The sequence below is a fragment of the Oreochromis aureus genome, linkage group 22 (assembly GCF_013358895.1).
Source record: "Oreochromis aureus strain Israel breed Guangdong linkage group 22, ZZ_aureus, whole genome shotgun sequence".
Taxonomy (NCBI): Eukaryota; Metazoa; Chordata; class Actinopteri; order Cichliformes; family Cichlidae; genus Oreochromis; species Oreochromis aureus.
The window spans coordinates 35,078,144-35,095,047 of record NC_052962.1 but is presented as its reverse complement, the minus strand read 5'-3'; the positions used below and the strand labels follow the sequence as shown (position 1 = coordinate 35,095,047).

The 16,904-nt window shown below is 39.5% G+C and overlaps 1 protein-coding gene and 1 gene segment (V, D, J or C); both read left to right on the top strand.

Moving 5' to 3' along the window:
* Positions 1–8,479: 8,479 nt before the first annotated feature.
* On the top strand, positions 8,480–8,961 carry LOC120435553. The segment is given in 2 exon segments: positions 8,480–8,531; positions 8,639–8,961. Coding segments are annotated over 2 exon segments (375 nt in total).
* Positions 8,962–14,333: 5,372 nt separating this feature from the next.
* Positions 14,334–16,037, top strand: LOC116312257 (E3 ubiquitin-protein ligase TRIM21-like). The gene has a single exon (XM_039605337.1). The coding sequence runs from the start codon at positions 14,334–14,336 to the stop codon at positions 15,993–15,995; it is 1,662 nt and encodes a 553-aa protein (XP_039461271.1). The 3' UTR covers positions 15,996–16,037.
* Positions 16,038–16,904: the final 867 nt, after the last annotated feature.

Genomic DNA, 16,904 nt, shown 5'->3' with positions numbered 1-16,904 from the left:
TAACCAACAATGGCATCTGATAGGATGGTGGTACATGTTCTTCTTTTAGTGCCGTTGTTATCAATCTGTTAATTAGAGGGATTAAACAACAAGTAGTCTGTAGGTCATCAGTCATCCAGATCACGGTAGTGTCAGGAGCTTGGAAAGAAAGCAACTGGACTTCTTTAAGCTTCTTCAAGATGTTTCACCTCTCGTCCGAAAAGCTTCTTCAGTTCTATGGAAGAATACACGCAATTAAAATCGTCTTTATTAGAAATGTGTCTAAAATGTTTTCTCTGTTTATAGTGTTTCACCTTTTTCACTGGTGGAAATCAAACTTCTGTTTTTCCACAAGATGCCATGAATTATTCAAGTAATCAGAAATCACTGGGTGGAAAACTGTATGTTATGTTGAAGACAAACGTCCTTCAATATATCGCTACATTAAGAAAGAGCATCCTGCTGCACAAACAAACCTGAGGAATGATCTACACATGGGTGTTGTTAGCCCATTTTGGGGGGACGCTGAAGCACCCCCCAAAATGGATCAAAGCACAATGTCAATAGAAAATTGTACTTAGTAGTCAGTATAATCTTTTAATGATATAAGTTTGCATATGGTAGAATAGTGCATGTTGACCTTTTGATGACTTAGGCTGTTGGGTGGTGATGATGGGTTTAGATTTTATTATTGTCTTTTAACCATATATGCTTAGAGGTGTATAATCGATTGTGTAGTGATAGGATGTGTGATCCTTAATAGTCTGCAAAGACTTTGTGTGCATTCCAGAGTGTTCTGGCATTCACACCCACATCCTGGGAGCATGGGAGGGCATACCTTCTCGTATTGTTTTATGGTAGGATAAACGTATCTATGTCTGTTTTAGGCTAAGTGCCTTTTGTTTAGATGAACTGTTGGACTTCCAGACCAGCAGGTTTAGGGAAGTCTGTATGGGGTCACACTCTGACCCCACACACACACACACACACACACACGCGCACACACACATATACACATCCACATTCCAATGTAATGAACAAATGCACCCACTGATGTATATAAATAAAGACCAGGGCAGTAGCAGGGCGCGAGTCTCAGAGCCCTCACTTCCATGCGAGTGCTCTGTGACCGCCCTTGCTGCAAGTAAAACTGTGTGTTTCTCCTCTCTGATTCGAAGCTGAAGAAGTGTCTTAGAATACATCTCTTGACACACCCCTAAAGATTTCTTACTTTTTTTTGACAATATTTCCTGTTTGTGTGACACACTAGTAAAAACATAAAAACCATAGAGTACTTGGTTGAGACATAATATTTTAACAGCGAAAGTATAGATATCCGCCCCCCCCCAAAAAAATGGTTTGTTCCAGCTCGCCTCTCCCCTACTCTGGCTCTAGCGCCCTTTCTGCCAGGGTGATGGTGACTGAGACGCAGCGGAGTGGTGTGAGTGCCTGGCTTAAAACAGGACATGTTAGCTGCATTTAACCTTCAGTTACTCTGTATATAGTTAGGTAGGAGCCAGATTACGTTTCTTTTTAGCTGAAAAACATTACACCCGGGTAACCTGCAGTGTGGGAAACATGTTTTCCGACGATGTTTGCTACCCTACGATCCTACTACTCTGTAGGAAAATCAGCGACATTTGACCGTCCTGTTGCTCCCATTGAAATTTATACAGCCTATTTAAAATCTAAAACTTAAAATTGTCCATAGCCTGCTGTTGTTACCACTGTCCTCTTTGAAATGGAATAAAGCTGGTTATTTTTTGTTATATGTGCATGTGATGATATTAAACCCAAAGGTACCAACTAGCTAACTGTTGTGTTTGTGTATGTGTAGAAAGAGACAGCCAGGTTCATAATGGATATAAGGACGTTTTTTCAAAAAAAGGAGCCACATTGAGGTAAAAGTGTAAAATCAAATGATCCGTCACTCAAGGATAATGTTGGATCAGTGTTTCAATATTTATATCTTTTATTAGATATACATGTGGTTTGGTTATTTGCCTTTTGGTTGAAAGTACACTGAGAGAGGACTTTTTTATTGGTGATCTTAATAGTATTTTTTCATATAATTAAATACAATGTGGGGATTAAATTGTGTTAAAATGTACAAAACAGTGATGTCATGTTTTGTGACGAGGACCCAGGCACAGAGAGACTTGTTGAATTTAAGAATCTTATGATTTAATAAAGAAATGTCCAGACTTGCACAGAGATGGTAAATTTATGATGACTGATAATGGAGACGAAGACAACAGATGACAAGGACAGGGAGGAACAGGGGTTTAAATGCACCAAGGAGACAGTCAGAGGGAACTCGGGACAACAGGAGACATTTAAGGATGCAGGGACTGACAGAGACGGGGAAGAAGTCTCATTGTGACAAGTAAAGTTTATCTTGCCTGGCTGGGCAGCTCTCTGGGTGCTCAGCACCCCCAAAGCTCTGATCCTAGAATCGCCCCTGGATCTACAGATGTGCAGAATGGAAGTGCTGTCAGAGAGCTGACCGATGGAATCAGTATCTATTTATAAAATGAATGTTTACTATCTGAAAAGAATCAAATTGACAAATTCACAAAAATAACATAACAGAAAAAACAGAAAACAAAATTAAGAGAGACAGCTCTATATGCTATTATGTTCCCCTCATATTTATCTGACAAAAAAATATTACGATCAAGACTTTTTACAGGAAATGATAAAATACTATGAAGTTTGTACCTCGGCTTTTTACACCATAATTACCTCCACCTAAAATTATATCAACTAATAAACAGATGAGGACACTGATCAGCATCAAAAAGCTCACTGATGAACAATTTGACATTAACTGCATTTGTATTTTCATTGCACATAATCATAAACATGAAGTACAAAGAAAAATAAACAAGCAAAAACACCCACTGACTGTGTGAGTCAGTCAGATGATTTCCATAGAGCCACTTTGCATCAGCAGCACCATGCTCCAGTGCTCTGGGAGAGTTTATAGTCCTGAGAGTTGAACACTGGATGACTGACAGCTGTCCTTCATCACAACAGAAGCCACAGAAATCCTCCTCATCAAAAACATGACTTTGATCTGCGTCCTCATCTGGACTCTCCTCTGCTGCTGCTTCACAGGTAAAGTCCAGAGAATCAAACTCCTCTCCTCTATCAACATCTGTCCCTCTGAAATGAAGCCCACAAAACCATGACGCTGCTTTATGTTTTTGTCTCTGTATCCTCAGAGTCCAGAGGACAATATACACTGACTCAGCCTGGAGCAGAGAGCTCTGCTGTGGGAGACACAGTCACCATCAAGTGTAGGACGAGTTACAATGTTTATAGCTCCAACCGTTTAGCCTGGTACCAACAGAAAGATGGAGAAACTCCTAAACTGCTCATTTACCGTGCTAGCACGCAAGTATCAGGGATCTCAGATCGTTTTAATGCCAGTGGATCAGACTCTGACTTCACTCTGACCATCAGTGGAGTCCAGGCTGAAGATGCAGCAGTTTATTACTGTCAGAGTTTTCACTGGCCTGTCAGTCAGCGTGTGTTCACACAGTGAAAAACAGTCGTACAAAAACCTCCCTCAGTCAGACTGAACAGAAACTGAACTGACTGCTGCAGCTGGAAGATACTGCAGAGACTGATACAGTTCACTGAGGACACACACACACACACACAAATCTTTGCCGTCTCCTTTAAGGACACAAATCTACAAGTTTCTATACAGAGAGCAGTACCAGGGATTTAAATGAAAGCACTCAAGAAGGTACATTCGGCACCACGATCAATTGTTCTTTGTTGTTGCTCACTTAATTATGTAAAAGAGTAGAAATTTTGAAGGTCATGAGATAAAATCCACTGAACTTCTGACTTTCACATTTCTACCCCTTTACATAATTGACATTTAAACACAAAGGGAGTAACTGTTGGACACTTTGACTACAAGGACATTTGTATCTAGTTATTTACTTTGTGTTATAGTATCGGGCTTTTGACAGCCAGTGGGCTGGCCTTGTGTTCTTGTTGCCTGTCTCTTTCAGGTATCTAGCAGGTCAGATGCAGCACACCTGAGCAGGTGTGAGCCTGGTCCAGGTGTAATATAAAGCAACTGATTGAACCTCTGCTCGCTCCTTTGGTTTCTCCTTACTCTTGTGGATGCTGCTTGGCTGATCAAGAATTTGGTTTTGTCCTGGTGTGGTGCATTCAGTCATAAAACTCAGTCCGCTTTTGGGTTTCTCTACATTATTCCATTAAAATATCTTATTGCCTTCCAGATTCCTCCCGATCCTTTTGTTCCTGGCTGTAATCATACACTCACATTTTAACACTTTTATTTAACCAATGTGCATAGGGAGATCATGCATATCAAGAAGACACTGCAGATCTGAAGGGCAGTCCTTGAGTCACATTCTTACATACTGTTGGTTACACCCTCAGGGATGTCGCCCTATTACAAAGCATGTTATACTATTTAACTGTGAAACTCCCAGCTGCCTAAGGCTGTGGCTACTTCTGGTTTTAACCTATCTACTACACACTAGTGATTCTGTTTCTGTTTTTTTCTATAGAGCTGCATACACCCTCTCACACCTGTTACGCCTGTGTGTGGTCTCCCTCTTCCTTGGCACATCCGTTGAGCCAGGTTGTGACAGTCTAGTAAAAAGTTAGTTGTTTTGTCCAAATGAATTTATTCATTTTAATGAAGCTTGAGTTCAGCTGTGAGAATTTTTAAAAAAATAAAATCAGCTTTTCTAATATATTTTTTTAGTTTCTTTTAATTTCAGTAAAAGACATTTTTCTTTTTTTTATTTAACAGGATGCGTAATCGTGACCTCATTATTTATCAGTGATGTGATGCTGTTTCACTTGTGATACCAAGAGTGTATCTGGCTCATCATCCTTATCACTGGATGCTTCTTTAATTTTATGTACTTTCTTCGGGTCATTAACTTATCATCTCTTAACCAGTAGTTTTTCTTCTGTTTTTGAATCAGTTTTTTGAAAAAAGTTTTGTTGAAGAGCATTTTTCTCCAGATGCAGTCTAAAGTGTTGTGCTTCTTAAAGTTATGTGCTTGTAAAACGTTTTATACAAGAGTATTAAATGAGTTAGAATAACATGAATAAATTAAAAGGTGTTTTACAAGTTAAAATGAAACCAATTTCTCTTCAATAGATGTCATAAAACATTTAATTATTCAGTTTTCATTGAGGGTAAAACACGCTGTTAGGTTGAGGACAGCTCCAGCTGATAATACATGGTGATGGTGATAATACAGTTAAAAATGTCCAACAATGTTTTCATTTGAAATTTATTTAAATCAAATTTATCTCTCCCCTACATGTCATGAATAACTTTTATTACTCAGCAGAGAACAGCTGCAGCTGACTGACTCTGTGTGTTTGCATATGTGTCCTGCCTCTCTGCTCACAGCTGTTAAGAGGCCAGTGTTGATCAGTGGCTGTCCAGGCCTTTCAGAGCCACTCACACACCAGCAGCACAATGATGATGTCACTGACTCTACTGCTGGCCACCCTGGGGCTCCTTGTTCAGGGTGAGACTCTCTGTGAAAACATTGCTTCAGCATGCAGTCAACTCCACACTTCAAATTCAAGTAAATTTTTTCCAAGCTGGATTTGTCTCAATAACTCTTCTCATCTCATTAATAGTTTCAGGTTCATCAGGAAAATCATCCTGACTCAGACTCCTGTGCAGTCTGTTGTTCCAGGATACACTGCCTCTATCAGATGTAAATCCAGTTCAAGTATGGTTGACTACCTGCACTGGTATCTTCAGAAGCTCCTAAACTGTGAAACTGCTTTTTTATTTAGCTGCAAACCATCAGTCTGGGGTTTCTGATCGTTTCAGTGGAAGTGGATCTGGGACTGACTTCACTCTGACTATCAGTGAAGTTCAGAGTGAAGATGCAGGAGTTTATTATTGTGGACAAAGTGGTTACAGCTGACAGAGCTGGTTCACAGAGTGAAAAACCATCGTACAAAAACCTCTCAGCTGAAGAGGAACTGATCTGAAACAGCTGCAGAGAAAGTAAAGCACTGAGATGAACCATTAATACAGTTTGAGTTAATGACCAGACATCCACACTAAAAATATTTAATGAAATTAGACGTCTTTAACATTTTGAAACAATTCATGGATTCACGAGTTTTAGAAAAACCTGATCCAAACCTGTATAGAGAGAGAAACCAAAGTATGAAAGGATCCATGGTGAACATTCCACATTTAATGAACACGTTTTTAAAGAAAGACATGAATTTGTGTTTCCAAACCAAATCAGGTGTATTTCATGAAGGACAGAATATGGACCGAATACCCATTTCAACATATGGAACAATCAGTTATTATATAGACACAAATTCACATTTATCTGCAGTCTGTATCTCTATTATCTGTTTTTATTTTCTACTTATGTAATAATAGACAGTCCACAGAAATATTCAGAATGTAAAATAAAGTTATAAAAATATATTTATATTGCCCCCCCCGCCTTTTTTATTAGTTTAGTGGTAGTTATAGAAAATACACTTTTAATGTAAAAGGAAACTTTGAAAAGTAATGACATATATAAATTAAAGTAGGATTTCCATACATTACACACACCCCACTTTGCAGTTATTTATTTGTAAAAAATGTTTGGAATCATGTACGATTTTCGTTCCACTTCTCACCACTTTGTGTTGGTCTTTCACCTGGAATTCCAATAAAATTGATTCATGTTTGTGGCTGTAATGTGACAAAATTTGGGAAAGTTCAATGGGGCTGAATACTTTTGCAAGCCACTGTATCATAAGTGGAAGATGAAAAGAAAGAACAAATGATGAAAGGGTACCCAACAGCAGGAGGAGGGGTCACTGATCCTATATAATGGAGGGTTGATATGCTCCGGCCTGCTGCTTTTTCCCTGTCTGTCCTTTTGTGCTTTAAGGCTCTACACCCCGGGAATGCTTTGCTTGCTTACTTTTGCTATGTCATCTTGCTGTATTGTACTGATTTCTGCTGTTCATATGACACTGTTCAATAAACTCTATTCTAAGAATTCTACTCTTTTCCAGAGGATCTTTATGAGGGATTTGATCTTAATTGGATCTGAAAACCAGGACCTCCACAGCGTTGGTGGGATAAGATTATCATATTGGCCTCAAAATTTGCGTCTGGATAAGACATATTAAGGCAGAAGAAGAAGGCAGGACAGAATTATTCAGGTCATTTACACAAATAGGTTTCTTAGCTTCTTTAGTTTACTGACTGATGGAAGCCATCATTTGAATTCCCTGCCAGGCAGCTCTAAGATCTATACTGCGCCTCCATTTTAGCCTTGTGATTTTGTTTTGTCTTCCTCATCTTATCTCATTTCATACCTCTCTAAAGACAGCTGTTTCTCATGAACATCTTCAGATGTGTATATCAGTTTTCTTTTTATTGATAATTGCTTTGAGTGTCCTGCAGGTTTGAGATCTCACCCTGGGTCAACACACCTGAATCAAATGATTAGTTCATTACCAGGCCTCTGGAGAAATTCATGATGTCGAGGAGGTAATTTAGCCATTTAAATCAGCGGTGTTGGACCAAGAAACACATCTAAATCCTGCAGGACACCAGCCCTTGAGACCTGGAGTTGGACACCCCTGCACCAGAATAATGATAAGTAACTGGAGAGGCCCGTACTACTGGAGATTAGCAGAGAAACTGTTGAAGGACAGTTGACAACGCTGGCCTTAAGTACCGACTGGCAGATTGCCTCTGATTGTGAAAAGGTGCGGCTGTCAGGAAAACTGCCCGGGGGCAGTGTCATGACCAAACATGGCGAGACTCTCTGACCCCTGACAATCTACTCCTTTATAAAGGAGTAATACAATGTTTGTGTACAAAATCTCTCATGCTACCCTTATCTGATCTTTACAGCACTCCAAACTTCTTGAAGTATATTTAAAAAGTCAAAAACAAAGAAACACAAAACACAAAACGATTTCCTTCAAAGTAAATACTGCCAGGAGGGTGAGCTGCCTTGGTGGAGATTTATGATCTTATAGGGCCTCTCGTTAGTGACAGACACTAACATTGCTTGAACCTCAATGATCTAATGATCATGAATTAAATTATCTCATTTAAAAATGATACAATATTGATTATTTCCAATTTGTTGAAAATAGTTTAAAATGGTGTGGAAACCATAATGTTGTAGAATTGTTATAAAATTAAGTGGGTTTAAATAACAAACATTCATAAAGGAACAATTTCAACACAAATTTGTCTAATTGGAAACTTTTCATCAATATTATCAGAAAAGGGTTTGAACCACTGATAGAAATCATCAGACTGATCCAAGTCTCTGTGTGAGTCATCAAGATCATTTCCATAGAGGCACTTTGCATCAGCAGCACCATGCTCCAGTGCTCTGGGAGAGTTTATAGTCCTGAGAGTTGAACACTGGATGACTGACAGCTGTCCTTCATCACAACAGAAGCCACAGAAATCCTCCTCATCAAAAACATGACTTTGATCTGCGTCCTCATCTGGACTCTCCTCTGCTGCTGCTTCACAGGTAAAGTCCAGAGAATCAAACTCCTCTCCTCTATCAACATCTGTCCCTCTGAAATGAAGCCCACAAAACCATGAAGCTGCTTTATGTTTTTGTCTCTGTATCCTCAGAGTCCAGAGGACAGATCACACTGACTCAGCCTGGAGCAGTGAGCTCTGCTGTGGGAGACACAGTCACCATCAAGTGTAGGACGAGTTACAATGTTTATAGCTCCAACCGTTTAGCCTGGTACCAACAGAAAGATGGAGAAACTCCTAAACTGCTCATTTACCGTGCAAGCACGCAAGTATCAGGGATCTCAGATCGTTTTAATGCCAGTGGTTTAGACTCTGACTTCACTCTGACCATCAGTGGAGTCCAGGCTGAAGATGCAGCAGTTTATTACTGTCAGAGTTATCACTGGTTAAACAGTAAAGCTGTGTTCACACAGTGAAAAACAGTCATACAAAAACCTCCCTCAGTCAGACTGAACAGAAACTGAACTGACTGCTGCAGCTGGAAGATACTGCAGAGACTGATACAGTTCACTGAGCACACACACACACACACACGCATGCAGACACACACACACGGGGGGGTTATTCAATCATAAATGAACACATTAAAAGTGATTTTTACCCGATATAATATAACCAATAAAAAGTAATCAAATATATCAAAATATGACAACACATGACAAATTAGAGTGGTCATCTTTTACTTTCAACTGTGCCATGTCTAACAAAATGAAAAAAAACCTAAAACAAAATAATGACTCTGGAAAGCTGGTCTTTGGTCCACCCATTCCTGGGAAATTTGAGACTTCCCTGGTGAAGGCACAGGCTCCTCGACACGCAAACAGCTGCAGGAGAGAGAAATTATGTAAATGTATTTGCTCGGGTATAAATCACCCAGCGATAGTGTTCTAGGGTTAAAAAAGTCAAGAGGTAGCAAAGTGGAACAGTTATTTCAAAATTTATTCTGACCTTTGACCTCAGTTTCTTACTAGATGATATCAATATGATCTATGATTTGTTAAATATGACCAATCAGGTAAGCAAAAAAAGACTGTCATTAACATATTTGAAATTAAACTCAATACAACTCAAAGAAAACAAGAGGTCTTATTTTAAATAATCTAAACATTTGATGAAACAATCTCACCCTGAGATACAGCCAGTACCTGCTGAGGAGCTTTCAGTGACAACACATGAGCTTCCTCAGCAGATGGAGGCGTCCATTTATTATTGACATGTATGTGATAAATATAGGATTCCTCCCAGGATACTTTTTGCCTGCATTCATTCAAATCTTGTCAGCGCTGAAATATCAACCAAAATATGTACAAAAAATGACCAAATCATAAAGAAGAATCGCACTAAACCAGGGGTGGGCAAGTAATTTTTCTAAGAGGCCATCAGGACCATGAACACAAAAGGAAAACAAAATCAGGGAGCACAAAAAAAGTTAAGAGACAGTTCAGGGTGTTGGCACAGCCACAGGGCTAGACAGGAGGGGCACTCGTTTTGGAGGCTGGTCAGGCCGTGGGACAAGACTGAGAGTCAGAGGTGAATGACTGGGACAGAGCAACTCAGGGGGCTGAAAACTTTGGAGGAAAAAAAACTTTATGGAAAAGTAACAAATATAAACCTTTTTTTAAGTTCTACATTTTCTATTTCCAGTGAGACAAAGATTTTAGTCTGAAGACAGAATCAATAAACACACAGCCTCAATTTAAAAACAAATTCACTGTTTGTCCATTTTGTTGGCCAACATTAAGACTAATTTAAAGAACAAAATTTTAAAAGTACATAATCATTGAAGTTTTGCGAGTGGATTTATTTGCAGATGGAAATATTTACATAAAGCTGGAACGACAGTTAGTTCCATAAATATTTGGACAACTTTTATCTAATTTTGGTTCTTTTTATTACCACAATGAATTTTAATTTTAGTAATCTTAAACACTTGTAAGTAGGGATGGGTATCGTTTAGGTTTTATCCGATACCGGTGCCAAACTGGTACTTTTGAAACGGTGCTGGTGCTTAAACGGTGCTCAAACCGGTGCTTAAAGAATGGAGAACACAAACTTTGTCCAAAAACCTCTCATGTTCAGCTGGTTTTTTTGTAAAAAGATAACAATGTTAGCCTTTTCTGCAGCTATAGGGCATATATGGTCTCACTCTTGGCTGGAAGCAGTGCTTAAACAATGGAAAAAACACAAACTTTGTCCAGAAACCTCTCATGTTTAACTGTTTTCCACTTTTTCTTTGGTCATTTTAGCCTTTTTGGCCAGGGTGAAGGGAGTATCTGCCATCAAACAAGAAGACAGCCGCATGTAACTACGACGGTGTTTGCTAGTTCACCTTACATGCATTAATGTAATAATGTGGTTAGCGTACTCAACGTTAATTACACACGAACAACATGAAGCTACTCACGCAGAGGAGAACGGCTGCTGCTGCCATCATCATCCCTCATCATTTCTGCTACGCTGACAGGGCTAGGGGCCAGGACTCTACTCTTCGGGTTTTTGGGGGATGTTGCTAACTCCGGGTCCGCTAACAGGCACCACACCCGCAGTAGATGTGCTCGGTGTGAGGTCTCGCTGCAAGCTATCAAACACGGCCCATTTCTCGGCTTTAAAAAAAAACGCTATGCGTCGCCAGGTGTTTCATCAGATTTGAGGTGTTACCTCCTTTGACAGTATCACAGTATCAGCTTAAAGCACTTGTTGCAGGCTGCTGAGTTTGCATCTTTTGCTGTGAAGTACAGCCAGACTTTTGATCGCTTAGCCTTGGGCATTTTTAATCTGTAGCTCTGCTCTAAAAGAACGTACGTACCTGGCCCCGCCTACTATCCTCGGAAACGTAAAATGATTGGCTAGAATTGGCTCAGGAAAAAAAAAGCACCGAAATGTGCGCTGCTTTTCGGTCTGGTTACTACCGTTTATGTCAGAACCGACACCGGTACCCATCCCTACTTGTAAGTAAGTAATTGTAAGTAAGACTGTCAAATCTTACTTACAATTACACGAGAAATTAGAAGAAAATTAACTCTCTGACTTCTCCAAGAATTTGTCTTTTTAATTATTGCTGTTGTCTCAGGTTGGTGTCACGATGACGCCTCCTGTTGTTAAATGTGTTGTACTGCTATTACTTCTGTTACTTAAACGCAATTTAGATTATGACAGGTTAGTGCTGAACACTGAGAGCTGTTTCAACATCAGTGTGGGTCTCACAACGTTATGGATCAGAGAGGGAACACTGAGCATTTCACGTCTCTTTACAATAAATGAATCAGCGCTAAAGATTTTAATCAGTCACCTCACTTCCAGTGTTTCATTGTGACTTATTTACTTTATTTCAACCCTCAAGTCTGGGATTTCAGTTCATTTTAATGATAGATAATCTGGCAATAATGAGCAATCACTTTATTAACAGTCACTAAGTGAAAATCTAAAGCACAAAAAAAAACTGTTAGACAGAGTTAGACAGTTCAGGCTTTTTTTCTCTGCTCAGTCATTTCTGCAGTGTTGCTGTAAAGTTACTCCCCAAGTGATCATATAGAACACAAATATAAAAGTGGACATGGAGAAAAATGTGAAATGTTTCTTTTTCGCTACATTTTCTCAGGAGTTTTGCAGTTTAACAGGTTCATGCTTCCAAATCTGACCCACGTTAAACTCATGGACTGAACATACACACACCCACAACCACTAGCACTTTATCACTATCACAATTATCCTAACTGCACTACTGTATAGTTCTGTGTGAATATCATTCTGTACATATGATAATTTTTCAGTCCTACAACTGTTTATAACTTGCATAGTTCACATTTCTGTATAACTGTATATCTCAGATTTCTGTATAGTTTTTATTTCATATTTATATCCTGTTCATAGCCTGTACATAGCTTGTACTCACTACAGCCTGTACATACTTATAGTTATAGAATATTCATAACATACTTCACACCGTGTACATTATAACATACCATAATAGACCCATTTCTGTAATATACTTACACATTTATATTATTGCTAATATATATTGTAATATATCTATATCGCGGCTAAAGCACTTCTGGATGGATGCAAACTGCATTTCGTTGCCCTGTACCTGTGACATGTGCAATGACAATAAAGTTGAATTCTATTCTATTCTATTCAAAGTGCTTTCACCAACACTGGCTCTTCCATGCTGCAAAAAAATCACATTAAATCAGAACATTTTAAACTCTGCTTGTTTCACATGTTTGTGTCTGTGATCATGTCTGAACCTGCAGAAGGAAACAAACCTGAAAACAGAGGTGCAGTAAGAGGCGGAGCGAGACGAGAGACAAGATTCACCTAAAGTTTATGGATGACTGAGCTGCAGTCGAGACACATCTCTGTGCTTCTCTCTGAAGAAAATCAAACTGAGTTCATATTTTATTTCACAGAATCTGATCTGAATCGGATTATTGGTGAGTCCACCTGATATTTATTATGTTTTAAGCAGAATTAACAGAAAACTTCCAGCTTTCATCAAACAGGAAGTTTCATTCATTTATGTTTATTCATTTTATTGTTATTTGTAGCAAAAGCCAGTGTCACAAACCACAGTCTTATCACGATCAGGTTTGTGGAGTGAAGTTTGTAGTCTTCTGATGCAAATACAGAATGCAAGAGATGGAGGTGAACATAATGCGAGTCTTTAATACTGTTTAGTCCATCCATTCATTCACTTCTGCTTCTCGTTTTCAGGGTCGCGGAGGGCGCTGGAGCCTATCCCAGCTGTCTTAGGGCGAGAGGCGGGGCACACCCTGGACAGGTCGTCAGTCTGTTGCAGGGCTAACTACTGTTTAGTTCAAGGACAAAAAAAACCAGTCCAAAAAACACAAAAATCAACAAAAAAAAAAACCCCCAAAACAAAACAGGAGCCTTGAAGAATAATAGTCTCCGAACTCAGGGAGAGAAAACACCAGGAAGCACATGCCCAACAAGGAATGATGGGAAACTGAGACAATATACACAAAAGGTAATGAGGCAAGAGGAAACAGGTGGAGCAGGAACAAATCTGGGATGATGAGACAAGAGAAGTAGAACACAAAATAAAGCACTGTGACAAAAGACTATCAAAATAAAACAGGAAGTAACTATTGGAGATAAAAGACTCAAAGATACAAAACTGACAGGCCGGACACACAGAAGAAAAAGGAAACAACAAGACACTATACAAAATAAAAGTTGAACATGCTGAAAGCAGCAAAAAACACTGAAACAAATACTCAAAGAATAATGAACAATGAGACCAAGAACCAGGATGTTAAATAAAGACAAGAATTTAAAGTTTGTAATCGAAAACTGTGGATCCAAAACCCGGGACAGTGACACAGGGACAGAACAAATCAAAACTCAAATATATCTACAAGCATCATCAGGGGATAGGCAGCTATTTGCAGTTGTTGATCTCAGTGAGGTCATGAAAACACAGGACTTGAATCATCAACCTTTGTGTCTCTGTCAGAAAAAGTGAGTCACCAGGAAGAAGTCTGGTTTCATTTCTTGCCTTTCATTGCTTGAGGCGTAGCTACCAAAGCTAGAAAAATGATTGCTTGATAAATTCTAAAAATAAATCATTTTATAATTTTCAGAGTCACAGGGGGCAGAACTAGAATCCTTCCTTTGACTTTTCATCAAACACAGTTTAAATTACACAATTTAATTCATTCGATGTAAAAGACCCACAGAAAAAAGTCTGTTTGTTGTTAATGTGAATGGGGGATATTCCTAAATGTATAACTGTTAAATAATCTTCTGACTTCATCAGAAAGCCATGATGAGACCAGAGGAGCTCCTAAACACCCTGGAAGATTTAACAGACGATGAGTTTGAAGGCTTTAAGTGGCGCCTGCAGCAGGGCGAAGTCCTTGCAAGTCGACCAACCATCAAAAAGAGCCGACTGCAGACGGCAAAAAGACGGGACACCGTGGACCTGATGGTGCACACCTACACTCTTCCTGGAGCTGTGGAGGTGACCAGGAAGGTTTTAGAAAGAATCTGCAGGAATGATCTGCTGCAGAGTTTGTCTGCCAACTCAGAGCAACAAGCTGCCGTACCAGGAGAGGTTCCCTGTGACGTCTGCACTGGAAGCAAACTGAAGGCCCTGAAGTCCTGCATGGTGTGTCTGACCTCCTATTGTGAGGCGCACCTGGAGCCTCATCTGACAGCTTCACGTCTGAGAAGACATCAGCTGGTAGAGCCTGTGGAGAACCTGGAAGGCAGGATGGGTATGAAGCACGATAAACCTCTGGAGCTGTTTTGTAAGACTGACCAGACATGTGTCTGCACGCTCTGCTCTGTTTTCAAACACAAGACTCATGAGTTTGTTCCTCTGAGAGAAGAATATGAGGGAAAGAAGGCAGAGCTGTGGAAGACAGAGGCTGAAATTCAGCTAATGATCCAGAAGAGACAACTGAAAATTCAGGAGATCAAAAAGTCAGTAAAGATGAGTAAAGATTCTGCAGACAGAGAGAAAGCAGAAGGTTTGCAGGTGTTCACTGCTCTGCAGGAGTCTGCTGAGAGAGGAATGAAGCTCATGAAGGAGATCGAAGGCAAACAGAATACAACAGAGAAACAGGCTGAAGGTTTCATCAAGGATCTGGAACAAGAAATCTCTGAGCTGAAGAAGACAAGCTCTCAGTTGGAGCAGCTCTCACACTCTGAAGACCACCTACACCTCCTCCAAAGCTTCTCATCCCTGAAAACTGTTCTACCCGCAAAGGACTGGACAGAGATCAGAGTTCATCCACCTTCATATGAGGGAACTGTGGTTAGAGCTGTGGCTCAGCTGGAGGAGAAACTCAGGAAATGCATGAAGAAGAAGCTGCTTGAGGCTGAGCTGGAGAGGGTCCAGCAGTATGCAGTGGATGTGACTCTTGATCCTGATACAGCAAATTCTAGACTCATCCTATCTGATGATGGAAAACAGGTGCATTGTGGTGATGTGAGGAAGAATCTTCAGGACATCCCACAGAGATTTTCACCATGTCCTAATGTTTTAGGAAAGCAGAGTTTATCTTCAGGCAGATTTGATTTCGAGGTTCAGGTTAAAGGAAAGACTGCATGGGATTTAGGAGTGGCCAGCGAGTTGGTCAACAGGAAGGGAAAAATCACACTGACTCCTCAGGATGGTTTCTGGAGTAAAGGCTTGAGAAATGGAAATGAGTACAGAGCTTTTGCTAGCCCTTCAGTCCGTCTCTGTCTTCAGTCTGGTCCTGAGAAGGTGGGGGTGTTTGTGGATTATGAGGAGGGTCTGGTCTCTTTTTATGATGTGGATACTGCAGCTCTTATCTACTCCTTTACTAGCTGCTCCTTCATCCAGAAACTCCACCCATACTTCAGTCCCTGTCTAAATGATGGTGGTGAAAACTCTGCTCCTCTAATCAACTGTCCTGTCAATCAAATCGAGTCAATCAACAGATTTTATTTGATGAACTGATTTATTTTTATTGAAGTGAACCAATGAACATGTTTAGTGTAAATACTCTACAGTTTCCATGTTTTCTATAGAATCTGAATATTGTGGCCTCTGATTTATGCTTTTATTTGATTCTCGTGGAATTTGAAGCAAACAGAAGCAAAAAAATGAATCAGGAAATTTTCCCACTAAGTGATTATAAAATATCAGAGAATGAATCACAGAAAGCTTCATTTAAGAATAAACGAACAGTAACCTTGTAACTGTTAACAAAATGAAACATTACAGTTTCTGGTCTTTTGAAATTGATGTTTGAGACTGGACTGTTTCAAACACTGAAAGTCAGAGATCTTTACACTGTGTGTTGATTTGTTACCGTTTAATATTTTCTTAACCTCTTTTAAAGATTTATATATAAGATGCCTGTTGCCTTATATAAATAATTGTGAAAAATACAGCACAAAACGACTGCTTATTTATGACACAGTCTCCATCACGATAACAACTCAGTTCATTTCAATGCAGAAATCTTTCTTCTGTGAGTAAACAGCGCCCTCGTGTGTTGCACAAACATGACAAGAACACTTTCTTGCAAATATTCAAATGTATAATGGAAGGAGATGTTTAGAAATTTCTACGCTGAGTTCCTGCTGTATTGAGCCTATCCATTTCTTGATTTAGTCCAAGGTTGAGGTCGCCTCCAAGAACAAATGTGCCATCTAAGTGTTCAGAGAGTGCACTGAAAAAACCGTGAAAGAATGAGTGATCATCAACATTTGGACCATATACACTTACAATACATAGCTTTTCATCAAGTATAGATAGTTTTATGATTAAGAATCTGCCCTCTGGATCTATAACTGTATCGAGTACTGTGAAATTAATATTTTTATGTATTAAAATTGCTACTCCCCTTTGTCTAGAATTATA

Coding starts and splice junctions, on each gene's coding strand:
- LOC116312257 (XM_039605337.1), top strand. CDS start 14,334: ATGAGACCAGAGGAGCTCCTAAACACCCTGGAAGATTTAACAGACGAT.